This window comes from Diaphorina citri, unplaced genomic scaffold (genome assembly GCF_000475195.1).
Source record: "Diaphorina citri unplaced genomic scaffold, Diaci psyllid genome assembly version 1.1 scaffold647, whole genome shotgun sequence".
NCBI lineage: Eukaryota > Metazoa > Arthropoda > Insecta > Hemiptera > Psyllidae > Diaphorina > Diaphorina citri.
The window spans coordinates 6,095-25,619 of record NW_007378080.1 but is presented as its reverse complement, the minus strand read 5'-3'; the positions used below and the strand labels follow the sequence as shown (position 1 = coordinate 25,619).

The window sequence follows — 19,525 nt, the reverse complement described above, 5'->3', positions numbered from 1 at the left end:
GGCCGGTGCGAACCTTTTGATGAACATTTTCCCACCAAAACATAGAAAGAAAAGTCCTCAATCGTGTGGCTACTTTTGGATAAAAGATTATTGTCTATACTCTATACTATTTTATTTCTTAAATTTAAGTACCTTGAATAAGATTCTTTACTATTCACATTTCATTTGGTTTGCATTTTTTTTGCATCACTTTTAAATAGGACGTAGTTTTTTGTATCTCAATAATAATTACTTTTGGTAAGTTTTTGTGGGATAGGCTTTTTGCATTCATCATTCATTCGCGTAAATTTGTACCTGTCTCCTTCCTAGACAATTTCGTGAGAATAAGTTTGTCGTAGACCATCTTCCTTTGTAACCAGTGTTTCTTACTCTTCTGACACTGCGAGCACTCCGAAATAGCCCGCAGAATACGGGCACTTGTTGAAATACTAAAAACATAAAACTTCAAATATGTAACCACGCCACTATTAACGATATGAATTTTTTTCCGCCGTGAGCCTGTGAATATTTGATAAGTTCCCAATACCTTCCACCTTATGTGCCCCCACCCATTTCCCCCAGTACCTCTATTTCCATTTCATATTCTGTTAAAACTACATCGTTCACGAATTGATTAAAACCAACATGATCGAATGTCTACATATCTGCCATCTGAGAGGTGTCCAACCTAAGGAACTCCCGGGGCCACATAAGTCAGCTTAGAGAAAATTTGAGGCTCTTTTTTCGAAGAAGAATATCGTAATTTTGTACCCATATGGGCTCATAGAGAAGACACAGTCTGTCATAGGTACGCTATTAGGTTGGCCACTCACGTTCTGGCTGTCGGACAGATCTAAAAGACAAACAAGATGAATTAATAAATATCTAGGTACATACCATCGTTCTTTAACCCATGTTTCTAGGCGAGAAAGGGTTGTCTACACACAAACTAAAATAAATAATAATAAAAACATCTCCTACCTACCTAATATCTATACACTTAGGTAAGTGTATGTAGGTACTATGTATGTATTATACCAAGTATTAGCTCTCTCTCTCTCTCTCTCTCTCTCTCTCTCTCTCTCTCTCTCTCTCTCTCTCTCTCTCTCTCTTTCTCTTCTTCTTCTTAACATTTAACCAACTATTTTCCCCGATCTTCGCTGCGGACAAAAATTAAATTTTCGGATCTCAAACGCGGTTGCGGTACGCTGGATTGCAATTTCGTGGCTTAAGACGACAAACTTCACCCTGCCATTAACGTATGTCTATAGAAAAATTACCTATTGGCCCAACTTTGGACAGTTCAACTAGAGCTTTCGTGTGAGGGAGAGAGAAAACCAAGAAACAATAGGAAGAGAAGAGTTGAAGTAATTTTGGCGTCTCCACCAATTTTGATTTTTCTTTCGTCAGCTGCAAAGTAGACCAATTTAGGAAGCTTTCTTGTTTCGATGATTTGGACAGTTCTGCTCTTTCAATATCGCAAGGGATTTTATTATTATTGGGTCACGCACACGAACTTTCAATATTAAATTTAAAGAGATATGTAGGTAAATATCTATACAGACCTATACGAGCTACGTACTCTAATGTATCCTGATTTAAAGCATTGCATTAATCTTTGAAACTTTTAAATACATCAGTTCCTGACGGCCCACTAATGTTAAGCAACGTTGTGCGTGGTCAATACTTGGAAAGGTGGCAAAAAATCCACGTTTTCATGCGAAGTTCTAACTGTTGATTCCAGCATTGGAATTGAATTTCCACTCCACCTTTGAGAGCTTTTCTGAAAGAATACTAACTGATTATTATTTATTTGTTGTAAAATGTCATATTGTTTATTTGTTTTAATTTGTGTGTGAATGTATTTCTTGAGAGATGATTTTTCTTTTTATTTACAACTGAAAATTAATAAATAGATGATTTTTTCCCCTCAGATAAAACCTTGCATTGATGGGTTCTTTAAGAAAAGACTGTTGAGAATCTACCAATAGCAGTAGTCCCATTAGGAGAGGATTGACTTCCCCTTCGGAGGGAATAAAAGACTTAACTGGATTTGTTAGTCTCCAAATCAAAAAGATAATTTACCTACTAGTCCCTTATAGGAGAGGGGGTTGACAGGCATTCGACAAAATGCGGTCCTATAATTTTCTTCTTTATTAATTTTCACTGTCCTCTTTTTCTATATTTAAATATTGTAGGTACTATTTTATAAATAAATATCATAATTCTCAAGTATCAAATATTTAAGTACTTATAGTTTTTACTGACTTCTTTATTCTTCAAATAGCCACACAAAGGGAAGGAGCGTTCTTTGTTCAACAAATGCAAGGTTACCTTAGTTTGGGATTATTTATATTCTGGAAACAGAATACTTCCGTCTAGAAGTTATTTCTAGAGAGGAATGGGAGACTCGGAAGCTCGGAACACTGTGGATATGATGGTCATGTAAATAATATTCAGTATTTGCACACAAGAATCTTACATTGACGCTTTATGTGGTGGTACTGGGTTCGATCCTGGCCGGTGCGAACCTTTTGATGAACATTTTCCCACCAAAACATAGAAAGAAAAGTCCTCAATCGTGTGGCTACTTTTGGATAAAAGATTATTGTCTATACTCTATACTATTTTATTTCTTAAATTTAAGTACCTTGAATAAGATTCTTTACTATTCACATTTCATTTGGTTTGCATTTTTTTTGCATCACTTTTAAATAGGACGTAGTTTTTTGTATCTCAATAATAATTACTTTTGGTAAGTTTTTGTGGGATAGGCTTTTTGCATTCATCATTCATTCGCGTAAATTTGTACCTGTCTCCTTCCTAGACAATTTCGTGAGAATAAGTTTGTTTTTACGACATGAATGAACAAATTTATCCAAGTGAAATATGTAAGACTCACATTGTGAGTTTTCCAGTCTTGAGCTGGCAGTATACTCGTAATATGGTCCTTCAAAATCTAATGCCCATATGAATGCAAAGGCTACCATCCCACTGCAACGAAAGGATGTGAAACACCATGTACGTACCATTAGCGTTAACAAAAAATACTATCTAGACTTTATATTTTGAATATATTAATTAAAATCAACTAGAATAAGACTCGTAGATAACAGTTTTGCATTTTATCAAAACATTTAACATAAGATTTAGAACTGATATTTTTTAACAAATTAAACACAAAACAACTCGCCCGTCCAACTTTTTGTAATATCTTTAGGTCCGGACCTACCAAGTCAGATTAACACATGGTTGAGGTTAATCCCAAGTACTAATCCAATTGGATTAAGTTAAACATCACGGTTTAGCTTTAATAGTAGTATAGCTCGCTCCCGGATTCATCTCAGACCCTTGTTAATCCAACTTGGCAGGTCATGACTTTAGCTGTTAGACGTATCAATTCACCTAGAATCAATAAGGTCTGGATATCTTCAACAAGTTATTCCTATTCTATTCAACTAATGTTGTGATCTCTGTAACTCAAATGAGAATGTACATATTCTTACAAATACATATGCGAATATTAAAATTCTCAAATTGCATGTAAAGAAACATGTTTGGTATTTATTTATAGTGTATCTGGTACACAATGTATTTATTACACATGGGAGTGATTGATGAATAGGTACATAGATGATGAATTTACCTCTGAATTCAATGTTTTCAAAACGGATATGTAGGTAATTCGGTACACATGCTAAAAATGTACTATATATAATACTATTATACTGATTAAAAGGCTTTACTCGTAGCATTTCATATTACATTAATCACTCCTATACTAATAGAACATAACAAAACCGTGTGTCATAAATCAATCAAATATAAATTGTACTTGATTAAATTTACGAGTATAGGTACATTTATTTTACTATCATAAGAACTGTAATAGATTTTGATATAGCTATTAAAAAAATACATGAAACTAAACATATAAAAGATTAAAACAACATGTTTTCTTTTGATTTTATAAACATTTTCCTCATTAGAACTCTTTTAGTGTTGTTTATTATTACGGACCTAAGGTATCTAGGAATCACTTTGAATAACTGCAGACCTAATGGCATTACGTAATAACAATGTTGCATAGTTTGCGTACACATCTACTCTTAGCAAATCCGTCCAATGAAATTTAACGTGCTATAGCCACAACACTGGCTCACAAGGTCTAGTTGGCACAATTTTTTAGTTCCAGAGATTGGAATGTTGAGGAGCTGGGTCTCACTAGCTAGCTAGCTAGTAGAACTTTCAACTTGCTTCAGTCTCCTTCTTTATCGCCTTTTCCCGTGTTCAGACGGGGTCGGCGTTTTTCGTCAGCCTCTCAATCAGCCCAAGAAGACAGAATGAAAGCTTTGGGTGACATTTGGTTTTGGCTACAAATTTTACGAGCGGACGCCCTTCGCACTCAACCTTTGCTATTTCTTTAGCAAGGGGAATTTAGGCTGGCATACTCCCTGTTTAAAGTTCCCCAGTCAGACTAAGCTGGTCTACTCCCTGTTTAACGTCCCCCAGCCAGACAATTGAGCTTGCTTCAGTAAGGTCCCATAGTTGGTTCACTAGCTAGTAGAGTTTTGAGCTTGCTTCAGTAAGGTCCCATAGTTTGTTCAATAGCTAGTAGAGTTTTGAGCTTGCTTCAGTAATTGGTCCCATAATTGGTTCAATAGCTAGTAGAGTTTTGAGCTTGCTTCAGTAATTGGTCCCATAATTGGTACACTAGCTAGTAGAATTTTGAGCTTGCTTCAGTAAAGTCTCATAGTTATGGCATTCGGCGCTCAGTTGTTTCTGAGCCATCACATATTGACGTTGTTGTTCTAGTAGAGAAGTGAGCTGATTGCTCAGTTGATCTCGCTGGAACTTTTCAGAGTTCCGACGCTGTTCCACCTGAAATAAGTGTTTCTTAATTAGTTTGGCCCGCGGAACCCTTTTCAAAGTGAACATCTAGATATTGGGAAAAATCCTACAATGCTGCAGTGAGCACCAAAGTTGTGATATAATAACACAAAGAAATTGCATTTACAATAATAATAATAAAAAATGAAGAATCCAACTCACTTTGTGTATAAAGCTCAACCAAATAGTCTACGAGTATCTACCTTGGTAGCTGGTCTCTATTGGTGATAGGACTGATAGGTACGGGCTAAATGTGGGTAAGTGCATTTATCTAATACAAAATAGGTCAGTGAGTAGGTACCACCAATTAGGGAGGAAGGTACAAACAACATAATTATGTAGGTAATTAATCAATCAATTCCAATGGGATACATGCGGATATACGAGTAAGAACCCCTAACACCCCTTCATCAATACAAAGTAAACTAGAACCTCTTCCCCCTTGTCTCAAGCTTCTCCTTCCTTGGTTATCAAAAACAATCAACACTTCAACTTTCACCACTAATTTGATTGCTTATGAAGAGTATGAAGTCAAATTAGAGCTCCCTACTTCCCCCCACACATGTCTCCTTTTCCATCCCGGTATAACACTCAAGTTATGCAATGTGTGGTTTCTTGAGTAGGTGGAAACAGAGGTGTAGTCGGAAGGTAGCTAAGGGATTTTTAAGTTCAAGAAATTCAGTGCCATTTTGTAAAATCTGAAGACTTTTTTTCCCATTTGTCTATTTAATTGAAGGATTTTTTACACTTTGTAACCTCGGCGCGCCGCGCAACTTTTTGTAATATCTTTAGGTCCGGACCTACCAAGTCAGATTAACACATGGTTGAGGTTAATCCCAAGTACTAATCCAATTGGATCAAGTTAAACATCACGGTTTAGCTTTAGTAGTATAGCTCGCTCCCGGATTCATCTCAGACCCTTGTTAATCCAACTTAGCAGGTCATGACTTTAGCTGTTAGACGTATCAATTCACCTAGAATCAATAAGGTCTGGATATCTTCAACAAGTTATTCCTATTCTATTCAGTTCAACTAATGTTGTGATCTCTGTAACTCAAATGAGAATGTAAATAGTCTTACAAATACATATGCGAATATTAAAATTCTCCTCAAATTGCATGTAAAGAAACATGTTTGGTATTTATTTATAGTGTATCTGATCATGTACTTATTACAAATGGGAGTGATTGACGAAGAGGTAAATAGGTGATCAATTTACCTCTGAATTGAATGTTTTCAAAACGGATATGTAGGTAATTCGGTACACGTGCTAAAAATGTACTATATATAATACTATTATACTGATTAAACGACTTTACTCGTAGCATTTCATATTACATTAATCACTCCTATACTAATAGAACATAACAAAACCGTGTGTCATAAATCAATCAAATATAAATTGTACTTGATTAAATTTACGAGTATAGGTACATTTATTTTACTATCATAAGAACTGTAATAGATTTTGATATAGCTATTAAAAAAAATACATGAAAATAAACATACAAAAGGTCAAAACCACATGTTTTCTTTTGATTCTATTAATTTTTCCTCGCTAGATACTTAGGTATCTAGGAATCACTTTGAATAACTGCAGACCTAATGGTACCACATAAGAACAGTAACGTTGCATACATCATAGGTTGCGTATGCTCTCACATCTACTCTCGGCAAATCCGTTCAATGAAAATTAACGTGCTATAGCCACAACGCTGGCTCACAAGGTCTAGTTGCCACAATTTTTTAGTTCCAGAGATTGGAATGTTGAGGAGCTGGGTCTCACTAGCTAGCTAGTAGAACTTTCAACTTGCTTCAGTCTTCTTATCGCCTTTTCCCGTGTACAGACGGGGTCGGCGTTTTTCGTCAGCCTCTCAATCAGCCCTAGAAGATAGGGTGATAGCTTTGAGCTGACATTTGGTTTTGGCTACAAATTTTACGAGCGGATGCCCTTCCCACTCAACCTTTGCTATTTCTTTAGCAAGGGGAATTCAGGCTGGCATACTCCCTGTTTAAAGTTCCCCAGCCAGACTAAGCTGGTCTACTCCCTGTTTAACGTCCTACTTAAAATCATAATAGTCCTATTGTGAGCTATTACATCTGAGTAAAAATTGAATAGGTACCTACTATGAATGTGAATACACTAGAAAGAAATCGATATCAATCGGATGTGAAGAAAAAGTTGAAAATTATGGTCAGGTATAGTTGTATTCGGTCACTTAAAATCATAATAGTCCTATTGTGAGCTATTACATCTGAGTAAAAATTGAATAGGTACCTACTATGAATGTGAATACACTAGAAATTGATATCAATCGGATGTGAAGAAAAAGTTGAAAATTATGGTCAGGTATAGTTGTATTCGGTCATGTGACTTTTAATTCAGTCATCATACGAAATTTCTCTTTGGAATAGTTAGGACAATGGCCCCCTACCACACCCGCTGCCAGTCCAAACTAGTCCAAAGAGAATCGTATAATGACTGAATTAAAAGTCACATAATCGAATAGGTACAACAGATGTAGAAACTGAAATTTAAATATTGTGGTTGACGTTTTTTTAATGATAGGGAAGTGCAAAATCTTTCTGTTGAATGTGCTAAGGATCTTCAACGTCTAGTAACCAAAGCGTTACCGAACAGTCAAACTGTAAACATGTGAAAGAAAGATGTATAAAATTCCTTAATGTGGTAAATACAGGCCGAGGATGGGTCAGGACTCTCATTGTTAATAGAGAGTTTTTGCAACCAAACTCTTGAACGTTATTGAACGAAAATTCGTTTTTGCGCATGTGCAGAAATGCGTTTTGGTGAACTTGCGTTTCACGTTTTAGTTATCGTCACGTAAGTTATTGATACAAAAACTCTCTATTTTAAAATCTAAACATAACTGTATACATGAATTTCCTCTCAATTTTTTTGCTAGAACACCATCAGAACACCAAATTGGCTCGGAGTTAACTGTGACTGAGAGATCAAGAGCGTTGACTCTCGACCCGGAGGTGCTTGGTTCGAATGTCGATTGAGGAGAGCATTCTATGATGGGAATTTCAATTATTATGGTCTAATCAAGCAGATTTTTGAAGCACACTAATTAACACACCTATAAAGGTCTCAACTTTGGGCAGAAGTATCAATGAGTATCAGATGGTATAACTCGTAAGGATCGATTTGGCTAGGGTTGTTATAGTGTGTACTCATCCTTTGATTTCCTATCAACAAATAGAAATTGAAGGGTTTATAGAAATGTATACATTTGTAGTAAGACGTTAGGTATTTTTCGAACACAGTCACAGTCCTAATTCACTCTGGGTCACACATGAACTTTCTCACAATTTTTTTGCTAGAACATCAGCAGAACACTAAGTCCGCCTTAGCATTGGGTGACTTTTACCACCTGATTTTTCAAGTTTTGTAATGATTTTATTTTTCTTTAGCACTTTGAAGTCCTCTAAATTACCTACTATATCGAGTGATAATAACATTTAAGTAGTCAGTGATAAGTAATTTTTTCAATTACCTTTTTTTCCTTTATAAGTCTTGGTTTATTTTTCTTCAATGGAGTCAATTATGCTTTTTCTATAGATAAATCTTTCAGTCTTTTGGGCTCAACTTTCTTCATCATTTAATTTTTCTTTCAATACGATTTTTTTTTTGCTCCGTTTTCTTTTCATTTACTTTGGCGATTTCTTTGTGTATCCCAGAATTCACCAAAACGGATTCTATCCGCTTTCTAGTCTCGTCGAAAAATCTCGATTTCTTTTTTAACGTTGTTGTTTTCAAATGTTGGGAACTTGGGCATTAGGTCATTCTACCACCGTGACATGGCGTGGTTGCTCATTTTGCACTACCCCAGGGGACACTTGTGGATTGAAGATACCACGGAAGCGAGCAACGATTATCCCCCTTTTCCGATTATTATCTTTATTAATGTTAATCTTCTGTGTCCATTTGTTTCCAGTGTGCGGACGAACTGAAGGTTGATTTCGACACCCTGAACACCTGTGTCAATGGAACCGAAGGCGCAGACCTGTTGGCCATGTATGGCAATCAGACCCTTGACCTGAAACTTGACTTCGTCCCATCTGTGACCTTTAACAATGTAAGTTCTGTTTCTTTTCTTTCATCTATTGATCGATGTCAATCGACCGTCGATTGGGGTGGATCAACGGTCGATTGACGGCCGGTCGACTATGTGTGGACATACCTTGAAGAACTTCAAGAGCCTCTTTGTCTATTGGTCGACTTGATCGATCATCGATTGGTCTGGATCGACATCCATCGATGGTCGATCGACTATGTGTGGACAAACCTTAAAGAACTTAAAGACTCTTCCTCCTTTCATAGACTTTCACTTCTGGGTTCGAACCTGGCCGGTGCGAACCTTTTGATGAACATTTTCCCACCAAAACATAGAAAGAAAAGTCCTCAATCGTGTGGCTACTTTTGGATAAAAGATTATTGTCTATACTCTATACTATTTTATTTCTTAAATTTAAGTACCTTGAATAAGATTCTTTACTATTCACATTTCATTTGGTTTGCATTTTTTTGCATCACTTTTAAATAGGACGTAGTTTTTTGTATCTCAATAATAATTACTTTTGGTAAGTTTTTGTGGGATAGGCTTTTTGCATTCATCATTCATTCGCGTAAATTTGTACCTGTCTCCTTCCTAGACAATTTCGTGAGAATAAGTTTGTTTTTACGACATGGATGAACAAATTTATCCAAGTGAAATATGTAAGACTCACATTGTGAGTTTTCCCGTCTTGAGCTGGCAGTATACTCGTAATATGGTCCTTCAAAATCTAATGCCCATATGAATGCAAAGGCTACCATCCCACTGCAACGAAAGGATGTGAAACACCATGTACGTACCATTAGCGTTAACAAAAAATACTATCTAGACTTTATATTTTGAATATATTAATTAAAATCAACTAGAATAAGACTCGTAGATAACAGTTTTGCATTTTATCAAAACATTTAACATAAGATTTAGAACTGATATTTTTTAACAAATTAAACACAATGAACTTGCGTTTCACGTTTTAGTTATCGTCACGTAAGTTATTGATACAAAAACTCTCTATTTTAAAATCTAAACATAACTGTATACATGAATTTCCTCTCAATTTTTTTGCTAGAACACCATCAGAACATCAAATTGGCTCAGAGTTCTCTGTGACTGAGAGATCAAGAGCGTTGACTCTCGACCCGGAGGTGCTTGGTTCGAATGTCGATTGAGGAGAGCATTCTATGATGGGAATTTCAATTATTATGGTCTAATCAAGCAGATTTTTGAAGCACACTAATTAACACACCTATAAAGGTCTCAACTTTGGGCAGAAGTATCAATGAGTATCAGATGGTATAACTCGTAAGGATCGATTTGGCTAGGGTTGTTATAGTGTGTACTCATCCTTTGATTTCCTATCAACAAATAGAAATTGAAGGGTTTATAGAAATGTATACATTTGTAGTAAGACGTTAGGTATTTTTCGAACACAGTCACAGTCCTAATTCACTCTGGGTCACACATGAACTTTCTCACAATTTTTTTGCTAGAACATCAGCAGAACACTAAGTCCGCCTTAGCATTGGGTGACTTTTACCACCTGATTTTTCAAGTTTTGTAATGATTTTATTTTTCTTTAGCACTTTGAAGTCCTCTAAATTACCTACTATATCGAGTGATAATAACATTTAAGTAGTCAGTGATAAGTAATTTTTTCAATTACCTTTTTTTCCTTTATAAGTCTTGGTTTATTTTTCTTCAATGGAGTCAATTATGCTTTTTCTATAGATAAATCTTTCAGTCTTTTGGGCTCAACTTTCTTCATCATTTAATTTTTCTTTCAATACGATTTTTTTTTTGCTCCGTTTTCTTTTCATTTACTTTGGCGATTTCTTTGTTATTTACAGCAGTTTAGTTTATTTATTATTTTAGTTTTTGATTTTCTTAAATTATTATTTATTTGTTGTAAAATGTCATATTGTTTATTTGTTTTAATTTGTGTGTGAATGTATTTCTTGAGAGATGATTTTTCTTTTTATTTACAACTGAAAATTAATAAATAGATGATTTTTTCCCCTCAGATAAAACCTTGCATTGATGGGTTCTTTAAGAAAAGACTGTTGAGAATCTACCAATAGCAGTAGTCCCATTAGGAGAGGATTGACTTCCCCTTCGGAGGGAATAAAAGACTTAACTGGATTTGTTAGTCTCCAAATCAAAAAGATAATTTACCTACTAGTCCCTTATAGGAGAGGGGGTTGACAGGCATTCGACAAAATGCGGTCCTATAATTTTCTTCTTTATTAATTTTCACTGTCCTCTTTTTCTATATTTAAATATTGTAGGTACTATTTTATAAATAAATATCATAATTCTCAAGTATCAAATATTTAAGTACTTATAGTTTTTACTGACTTCTTTATTCTTCAAATAGCCACACAAAAGGAAGGAGCGTTCTTTGTTCAACAAATGCAAGGTTGCCTTAGTTTGGGATTATTTATATTCTGGAAACAGAATACTTCCGTCTAGAAGTTATTTCTAGAGAGGAATATAATGGGAGACTCGGAAGCTCGGAACACTGTGGATATGATGGTCATGTTAATGATATTCAGTATTTGCACACAAGAATCTCACATTGACGCTTCATGTGGTGGTACTGGGTTCGAATGGACAGTTCTGCTCTTTCAATATCGCAAGGGATTTTATTATTATTGGGTCACGCACACGAACTTTCAATATTAAATTTAAAGAGATAGGTAAATATCTATACAGACCTATACGAGCTACGTACTCTAATGTATCCTGATAAAAGCGTATTTATTTTCATTATTCGACTTGGGTTACATTAGGTTTTGACTGGATTAGGCTCTTGGCCTATTCAGGCAGGCATCCATTCCTGCCTTTTGGTATCAAAAAATGCAGAATTTCGTTCTACATTCAATGTGCAATTGCCGTTATTTCAATCCTACCTAAGGCTCGACCGGTTATACAGAGATGTTAAACCAAATTGAAAAAAAGTAGGCCGCGAGTTCGATTCCCGCCCGGGGCGGATTTTATCCTGAAGGGATAAGGTTCGTACGTCGGAACGGCTAGCTTTCTCCTATCCTGTCTTCCTTCCTTCTACGATTTCGGGACGATAAGACCCCCCTATCAAACCTCTGAAAAAAAAAGTTCGTATTAAAACTTTGGTCACTTCTGTTTTCAGGTGCATTCGATTCCCGCCCGGGGCGGATTTTATCCTGAAGGGATAAGGTTCGTACGTCGGAACGGCTGGCTTTCTCCTATCCTGTCTTCCTTCTTTCTACGATTTCGGGACGATAAGACCCCCCCTATCAAACCTCTGAAAAAAAAAGTTCGTATTAAAACTTTGGTCACTTCTGTTTTCAGGTGCACAACAAGGAGAAGCAAAGCGAGGCTCTGAAAAATCTACAGGGTGTCCTGTGCAAGGAAATCCCCAACTCTGGCAAGCTGATCGCCGAATGTGCAGGAACCCCCAACAGTGCTCCCTCCGTGATGAGTGGCACCTTCGTCATGTTGATGACCACCCTGGTTGCTTCGCGCCTCTATTAGAACGTCACACCTCTCACTCGAAATACTGGATTTTGCAGTTCCCTGATGACCTTAAAGTTAACCATAATAGTCCTTATTAAAAAGTTGGTAACTTTTAAGGATATACACAACACTTGGTAAAACAACTTAAAATCATAATAGTCCTATTGTGAGCTATTACATCTGAGTAAAAATTGAATAGGTACCTACTATGAATGTGAATACACTAGAAATTGATATCAATCGGATGTGAAGAAAAAGTTGAAAATTATGGTCAGGTATAGTTGTATTCGGTCATGTGACTTTTAATTCAGTCATCATACGAAATTTCTCTTTGGAATAGTTAGGACAATGGCCCCCTACCACACCCGCTGCCAGTCCAAACTAGTCCAAAGAGAATCGTATAATGACTGAATTAAAAGTCACATAATCGAATAGGTACAACAGATGTAGAAACTGAAATTTAAATATTGTGGTTAACGTTTTTTTAATGATAGGGAAGTGCAAAATCTTTCTGTTGAATGTGCTAAGGATCTTCAACGTCTAGTAACCAAAGCGTTACCGAACAGTCAAACTGTAAACATGTGAAAGAAAGATGTATAAAATTCCTTAATGTGGTAAATATAGGCCGAGGATGAGTCAGGACTCTCATTGTTAATAGAGAGTTTTTGCAACCAAACTCTTGAACGTTATTGAACGAAAATTCGTTTTTGCGCATGTGCAGAAATGCGTTTTGGTCAACGTCTAGTAACCAAAGCGTTACCGAACAGTCAAACTGTAAACATGTGAAAGAAAGATGTATAAAATTCCTTAATGTGGTAAATACAGGCCGAGGATGGGTCAGGACTCTCATTGTTAATAGAGAGTTTTTGCAACCAAACTCTTGAACGTTATTGGACGAAAATTCGTTTTTGCGCATGTGCAGAAACGCGTTTTGATGAACTTGCGTTTCACGTTTTAGTTATCGTCACGTAAGTTATTGATACAAAAACTCTCTATTTTAAAATCTAAACATAACTGTATACATGAATTTCCTCTCAATTTTTTTGCTAGAACACCATCAGAACATCAAATTGGCTCAGAGTTCTCTGTGACTGAGAGATCAAGAGCGTTGACTCTCAACCCGGAGGTACTTGGTTCGAATGTCGATTGAGGAGAGCATTCTATGATGGGAATTTCAATTATTATTCGCGTTTTGATGAACTTGCGTTTCACGTTTTAGTTATCGTCACGTAAGTTATTGATACAAAAACTCTCTATTTTAAAATCTAAACATAACTGTATACATGAATTTCCTCTCAATTTTTTTGCTAGAACACCATCAGAACACCAAATTGGCTCGGAGTTAACTGTGACTGAGAGATCAAGAGCGTTGACTCTCGACCCGGAGGTGCTTGGTTCGAATGTCGATTGAGGAGAGCATTCTATGATGGGAATTTCAATTATTATGAGATTGCACCCCCCACCCCCCTTATTATAAAAATACAACAAGTTTTTTTTTATATATACAGTGTATAGTTCTCCTGTGAGGTCATCATAAGCAAAAGCTGCAAGAAGTTCTCTATCGTAAGCTCTATGATACTAACAAAATGGGACTGAAAATTCCCTTCAGAAGGAAGCATCAGAAAAGTTATTGAGGGGGGAAAAAGTCATTAAATATGATCTGTGTCGTTGCATGCCCATCCTGTATATAAGAGACATACAACGAGATGGGCATACAGACCACATGAGTATAGCAGTTGTTTCATTGCTACGAAATAAAAACGGCGGTGAAACACTCATTTTTTATTATACACATTTTGCTTCCAGTCAGTGGTTCAATCTTACCTTGTATTTGTTCTGCCTCACTCCATCCACTATGTTTTCAAACTGTTGAATAAATTGCTCTTTGGATGCCTGAGAGTTCATGGCCCTGCGAGGAGAAACGGAAAGGAGATATAAATATTCAGTGAAGAAAAATTCAATTTAAACTAGAAAAGACAGTCGAGTGGATTGGAACACATTACATGCCTTCAGGCACACTCCATTTGTCAAGGGTCTAGGTTTTCCTTGCCCTTGGGATCAATTTAATTTGAAGAAACCATTTACTGATAAAAATTTGTGATGAAACAACAGCTAAGTTTTGTTCTTGGAACGGCTGGCTTTCTCCAATCCTGTTTTTCTTCTCTTCGTTATCGGAACGATAAGACCTCCATTGTTACAATGCCCTCTATCAAATCTCTTGAAAAAAGGACTTCTAGAGTTTCTAGGAAATGATTTTATTCACTTACTCAGGATAGCTGTCTAGAATAGAATTGAGTAGACTCAGTTCTTTACTCAGGTACGAATAAGAATCGTTGAATGTATTATACAGGGTGTAAAACTGTTTGGTCTCCTTGTGTTTAGCAGCAACTGAAAACAGAAACAAAAAAGTTTCAAGTCAATAGGTTTGGTAATAGGTGATCAAATCAATTGCAATAGCTGACCTCAAAGCAAAATTATAGTTATCAAAATCTCTAAGTAAAAAAAAAAAGTATGGAAGGTAGCGAGCGCGTCTACCTTGTAAGCGGTAAGTCGCGAGTTCGATTCTAGGCCAGGGCGAACTTTATCCTAAACAGATAAGAATCCTTTTCGCAACGCCTGGTTTTCTCGTGTCCTGTCTTCCTCTCTTCGATCTCGGGTTCCCCCTATATCTTCTTGTTATTCTTCTTCCCAGTCTTTTCCTGTTTAAATAGAGTCCCTTCCAGGCAGCCGTATTTTGTATTATAAAATCAAGATCCATTCACATTTCATACACTGATCGCTCTATCTCAAGAATCACAAGACCTAGAAAGCTGAAATTTGATAGGAATATTCCTTTTATGGTCTAGGTGTGCAATAAGAAAGGATTTTGCGAAAATCTAAACCGATCCTGAGATATGATCGATTTTTGATCGCTAAAATCTCCACAAGAAATATACAGAGTGCAGAGACTGCGGGAGAGAAATGTTCCGCTCTCGACCAACATTTTGAGTTTGGTTTATGTTTTTAGATTGATAACTATGCAGCTAATAGGGGGCGCGCAGCGCGACCGTATTTTTTATTAGTTCGGCCATGCCTTGTCTACAAGTTTTAAGTTTTGCCATGCCTAGGGATGAATTAGCGGAATTCCGGAGCGAAGCGACGGAATTCAACTAGTTTTGTATAAAAATGAACCCAAAGTAATAAAAAAAACCTGAAGAATTTAACTCACTTTGTGTATAAAGCTCGAGGAATCGTCTCTGATATTGAGCCAGCTCATCTCGTCCAGGCACCTGGTCTATTTTCCTCTCCAGGACCGCCACTGATCTTGATTTCTGGGCGAGTTTCAGTTTCATTTTGGACACCTTCTCACTCAACTCCGCCACTTGTTGCTTCATGTCGTACTCATCTTGGTCATTGTCACTCGAATCTCTGGAAGGAAAAAAAAAATAATAATAATAAAAGTAAGTAATTTTCTTCTCAATTAGGTACGTCTACACTGACCGCCACTGATCTTGATTTCTGGGCGAGTTTCAGTTTCATTTTGGACACCTTCTCACTCAACTCCGCCACTTGTTGCTTCATGTCGGACTCATCTTGGTCATTGTCACTTGAGTCTCTGGAAGTGAAAAAAAAAAAACTATAAACCACACTTAAAAAACTGTTTGAAACTTGGGGCCCCAAACGCTAAATGAGGCCCAAAAGAAATCAAATTTTAACCAGATTCGAAGTCAATCATTAATTTGACAAACTAGATAAACTTTCAACCTCGTTGGGAATTGAACTCGAGCCTCTCAGCTCTCAAGTCATGGCACCCAATTTGCATAGCTAACAGTATACTTACTCTGTACTTCTCTGTAATTCTGCCAGTTGCATTTTACATTCTTCCTTGAATTTCTTCTCCTTTTCTTTCAAACTTTCATAGGTCACATACAGGTCTTTCAATTTATCCGCTATTTCTACTTGATCACTAGGAATATCCACGTTGACCTGTTGCAATTCCCTGTAGCTTTGTATTTGGGCTTTATTTTCATTGATGAGCTCTATTAGTTTGGCTTTGTTGGCTCTGACTTGTTGCAATTCTCTCTGCAGTTTCTCCTTTTCAATTTTCATGTTCATGTCAGAGTCTGTGGAATATTTCTCAAATGCAAAGATGATGTCGTCGGCTTGCATGGTACTGTCTTTGTCTTCTTTTGTTTCTATCTAGAATTAATACAAAATTACAAAACCAATCAATAATATTTATTTATGGACTGCCCAAAGTTTGGATTGCCAAAACGACACAGCATATGTAGTTTGTTTCTATCTAGAATTAATACAAAATTACAAAACCAATCAATAATATTTATTTATGGACTGCCCAAAGTTTGGATTGCCAAAACGGCACAGCATAAGTAGTTTTATCTGTTGGATATCACTCCAAAATAGCAACATGTGTCTTATTATTTCATATTTTAATTTAGACCAAAGGTAAGTAAATTTGAATTAGAATATTACTTAGGTAAGTAACTGTGCTGATAACATTAATTATCAAATGAATAGGGGCCTAAAAAATCAAACTAATTCCCTAGGACATACCACATTACCTCTGTATCCAACAAGCTATCTTCCACCCTCTGTAACAGTTTCTCACTGGGCTTTGATTTATCTTGACTATTGGACTGGGTCTTGTACTTTTCAATGATAGCCGCCACTCCCTTGTATCTAGGTCCTGTGCTATCGTTTTTCATTTTGAACTGCGTGTGAAATTTGTTGACTGCTAGAGAACACAAATATTCCTGCCGTTCTTCCCGGGACTCCATTGCTCTCTTGACAAGCCACTGAAAGGGAAGAGAAAATGAGAGTTAAATTTTAGGATGAAACCCTTTGTTGGTGGAGTAGAGTCAAGGTGCTTGCCTAATAATCAGGAGGGTGTGGATTCAATCCTAGTCAAGGTAAGGAATTTCATCTTTATCCTATCCTATATAATGTTTGATAATTTGACCACAGTAATACTGTAATACAGGTAGTCTAATACTGGGGCAAAAAGAATGTTCGATTCTTTTTGTGTGGTATAAATGAGTGCTACTAGCTACTACTGAGCAGCTGAGCACTTACCTGTATGACTGGAAAAATGTGGATGAAATCCAATCCTTGAATCTGATGAGGCTCTATCCGATGTGGACACTTCATTTCTGGTAGCACTACTACAATTTTTTCTGTAAGAGATCTGAAAGTAGGTACCTATTAGCTTAGCAAAGTTTACATAGCATTAACTCTCCGATACCTATCTTACCAATTTTATCTTCCGTAGTTTTATCTGTTGGATATCACTCCAAAATAGCAACATGTGTCTTATTATTTCATATTTTAATTTAGACCAAAGGTAAGTAAATTTAAATTAGAATATTACTTAGGTAAGTAACTGTGCTGAGCATTAATTATCAAATTAATAGGGGCCTGAAAAATCAAACTAATTCCCTAGGACACACCACATTACCTCTGTATCCAACAAGCTATCTTCCACCCTCTGTAAGAGTTTCTCACTGGGCTTAGATTTATCTTGACTATTGGACTGGGTCTTGTACTTTTCAATGATAGCTGCAACACCCTTGTATCTAGGCCCTGTGCTATCGTTTTTCATTTTGAACTGGGTGTGAAATTTGTTGACTGCCAGAGAACACAAATATTCCTGCCGTTCTTCCCGGGACTCCATTGCTCTCTTGACAAGCCACTGAAAGGGAAGAGAAAATAAGAGTTAAATTTTAGGATGAAACCCTTTGTTGGTGGAGTAGAGTCAAGGTGCTTGCCTAATAATCAGGAGGGTGTGGATTCAATCCTAGTCAAGATAAGGAATTTCATCTTTATCCTATCCTCAATAATGTTTGATAATTTAACCACAGTAATACTGTAATACAGGTAGTCTAATACTGGGGCAAAAAGAATGTTTGATTCTTTTTGTGTGGTATAAATGAGTGCTACTACTGAGCAGCTGAGCACTTACCTGTATGACTGGGAAAATGTGGATGAAATCCAATCCTTGGATCTGATGAGGCTCTATCCGATGTGGACACTTCATTTCTGGTAGCACTACTACAATTTTTTCTGTAAGAGATCTGAAAGTAGGTACCTATTAGCTTAGCAAAGTTTACATAGCATTAACTCTCCCATACCTATCTTACCAATTTTATCTTCTACTAACTAATCTTTGTTCATATGCTGCTGAATAATTGATGATTTCATTAGACACAAAATTTAATTTAAACCAAGTCTAACATGGGTTGTGACAATGGGTATAGGCAGTAAAAGTGTGACACTGGGCAGTAAAAGATTACTTACTTACAAAGAAAGCTATTATCTTACATTTTTTGTCCAATAGACAGATCTTCCTGGAACAAGAGCTCTGCATCAATATCCACATTGCACGAATCAATGCACCAACAGATGCCTCCAACCACTTTGTCAAAAGGGGAAACACCTTTGATCTGAGCTCGGAAATACCCTGCTGCTACCAGGAGGTCACTAATTTCTTCGAGTTTCTTGCTTTGCTCTTCATCTTCTCTGCCTTTTACCTATAGGGAAAGGGAAAGTAATAAAATATATCATGATTATGAAGAGGGAAAAAACAGGCATCTCTATTTTGATGGGTTTGGTAGGTAAGTACCTACTATTATTAAGTATTATTTTCATTTTGATAAAGATAAGTATGCCCTTTTTTATGGGATGCTATACCCATAATAGCTTTGTAAAGTAACCCTAGATTGCAAATTGTATCCTCCTCCTCCAACGGTGTAAGTTAAAGGAGAACAAAGTTAAGTCTATGGTGTCCACAAGCTTAACTTTTGTAATTCTTTCATGCCTATAATTCACAAGAGAAAATTGATAAGAGTACAAAAGTGGGTTACTTACAATTACCTCTCTACCATCGGCATCAACTATTGTCCTTAACTTTTGACTGTCGGTCTTCACTCTGAATAGTTTAGGGTCCGCAGACGTCATTTCTCGAAAGTTCAGGCAGTAGGAATCCTAGGCACTTGGAAGCTTGGACGACTAGAACTTCCTTTTTCCACTTTTCAGTCCCTCCTTTGGCCTCTTTCCTGTTCTTAATTTTTTATCACAATATTTATCAA

At 36.5% G+C, this 19,525-nt stretch overlaps 2 protein-coding genes and 1 long non-coding RNA gene across 5 annotated transcripts in view; 1 reads left to right on the top strand and 2 right to left on the bottom strand.

The window, feature by feature from the left end:
- Positions 1-5,054, bottom strand: part of LOC103510812 (coiled-coil domain-containing protein 93-like) — a 23,181-nt gene extending 18,127 nt beyond the window's left edge. The window contains exon 1 of the mRNA XM_008475508.3: positions 5,032-5,054. The gene's annotated coding sequence lies outside the window, so the exon portion shown is untranslated. The remainder of the gene's footprint in view (positions 1-5,031) is intronic.
- Positions 1,907-19,525, bottom strand: LOC103510813 (coiled-coil domain-containing protein 93). Of its 3 annotated transcripts, none has more exons than XM_017444746.2 (10): positions 19,305-19,525; positions 18,759-18,967; positions 18,400-18,511; positions 17,896-18,129; positions 16,261-16,619; positions 15,931-16,035; positions 15,649-15,743; positions 14,708-14,828; positions 14,265-14,349; positions 1,907-4,860 (listed from the first exon to the last, which is right to left on the bottom strand). In XM_017444746.2, the coding sequence occupies exons 1-10, from the start codon at positions 19,392-19,394 to the stop codon at positions 4,693-4,695; spliced, it is 1,578 nt and encodes a 525-aa protein (XP_017300235.1). In that variant the 5' UTR covers positions 19,395-19,525; the 3' UTR covers positions 1,907-4,692. The 3 variants fall into 3 exon arrangements, with proteins under 3 accessions (XP_017300235.1, XP_026680582.1, XP_008473731.1); XM_026824781.1 differs by having other exon boundaries at positions 15,649-15,760; positions 15,948-16,035; XM_008475509.3 differs by lacking the exon at positions 15,931-16,035 and having other exon boundaries at positions 15,649-15,848.
- On the top strand, positions 6,936-8,241 carry LOC113468113. The gene is made up of 2 exons (XR_003391967.1): positions 6,936-7,068; positions 7,220-8,241. It is a non-coding gene; the product is annotated as an uncharacterized LOC113468113 (long non-coding RNA).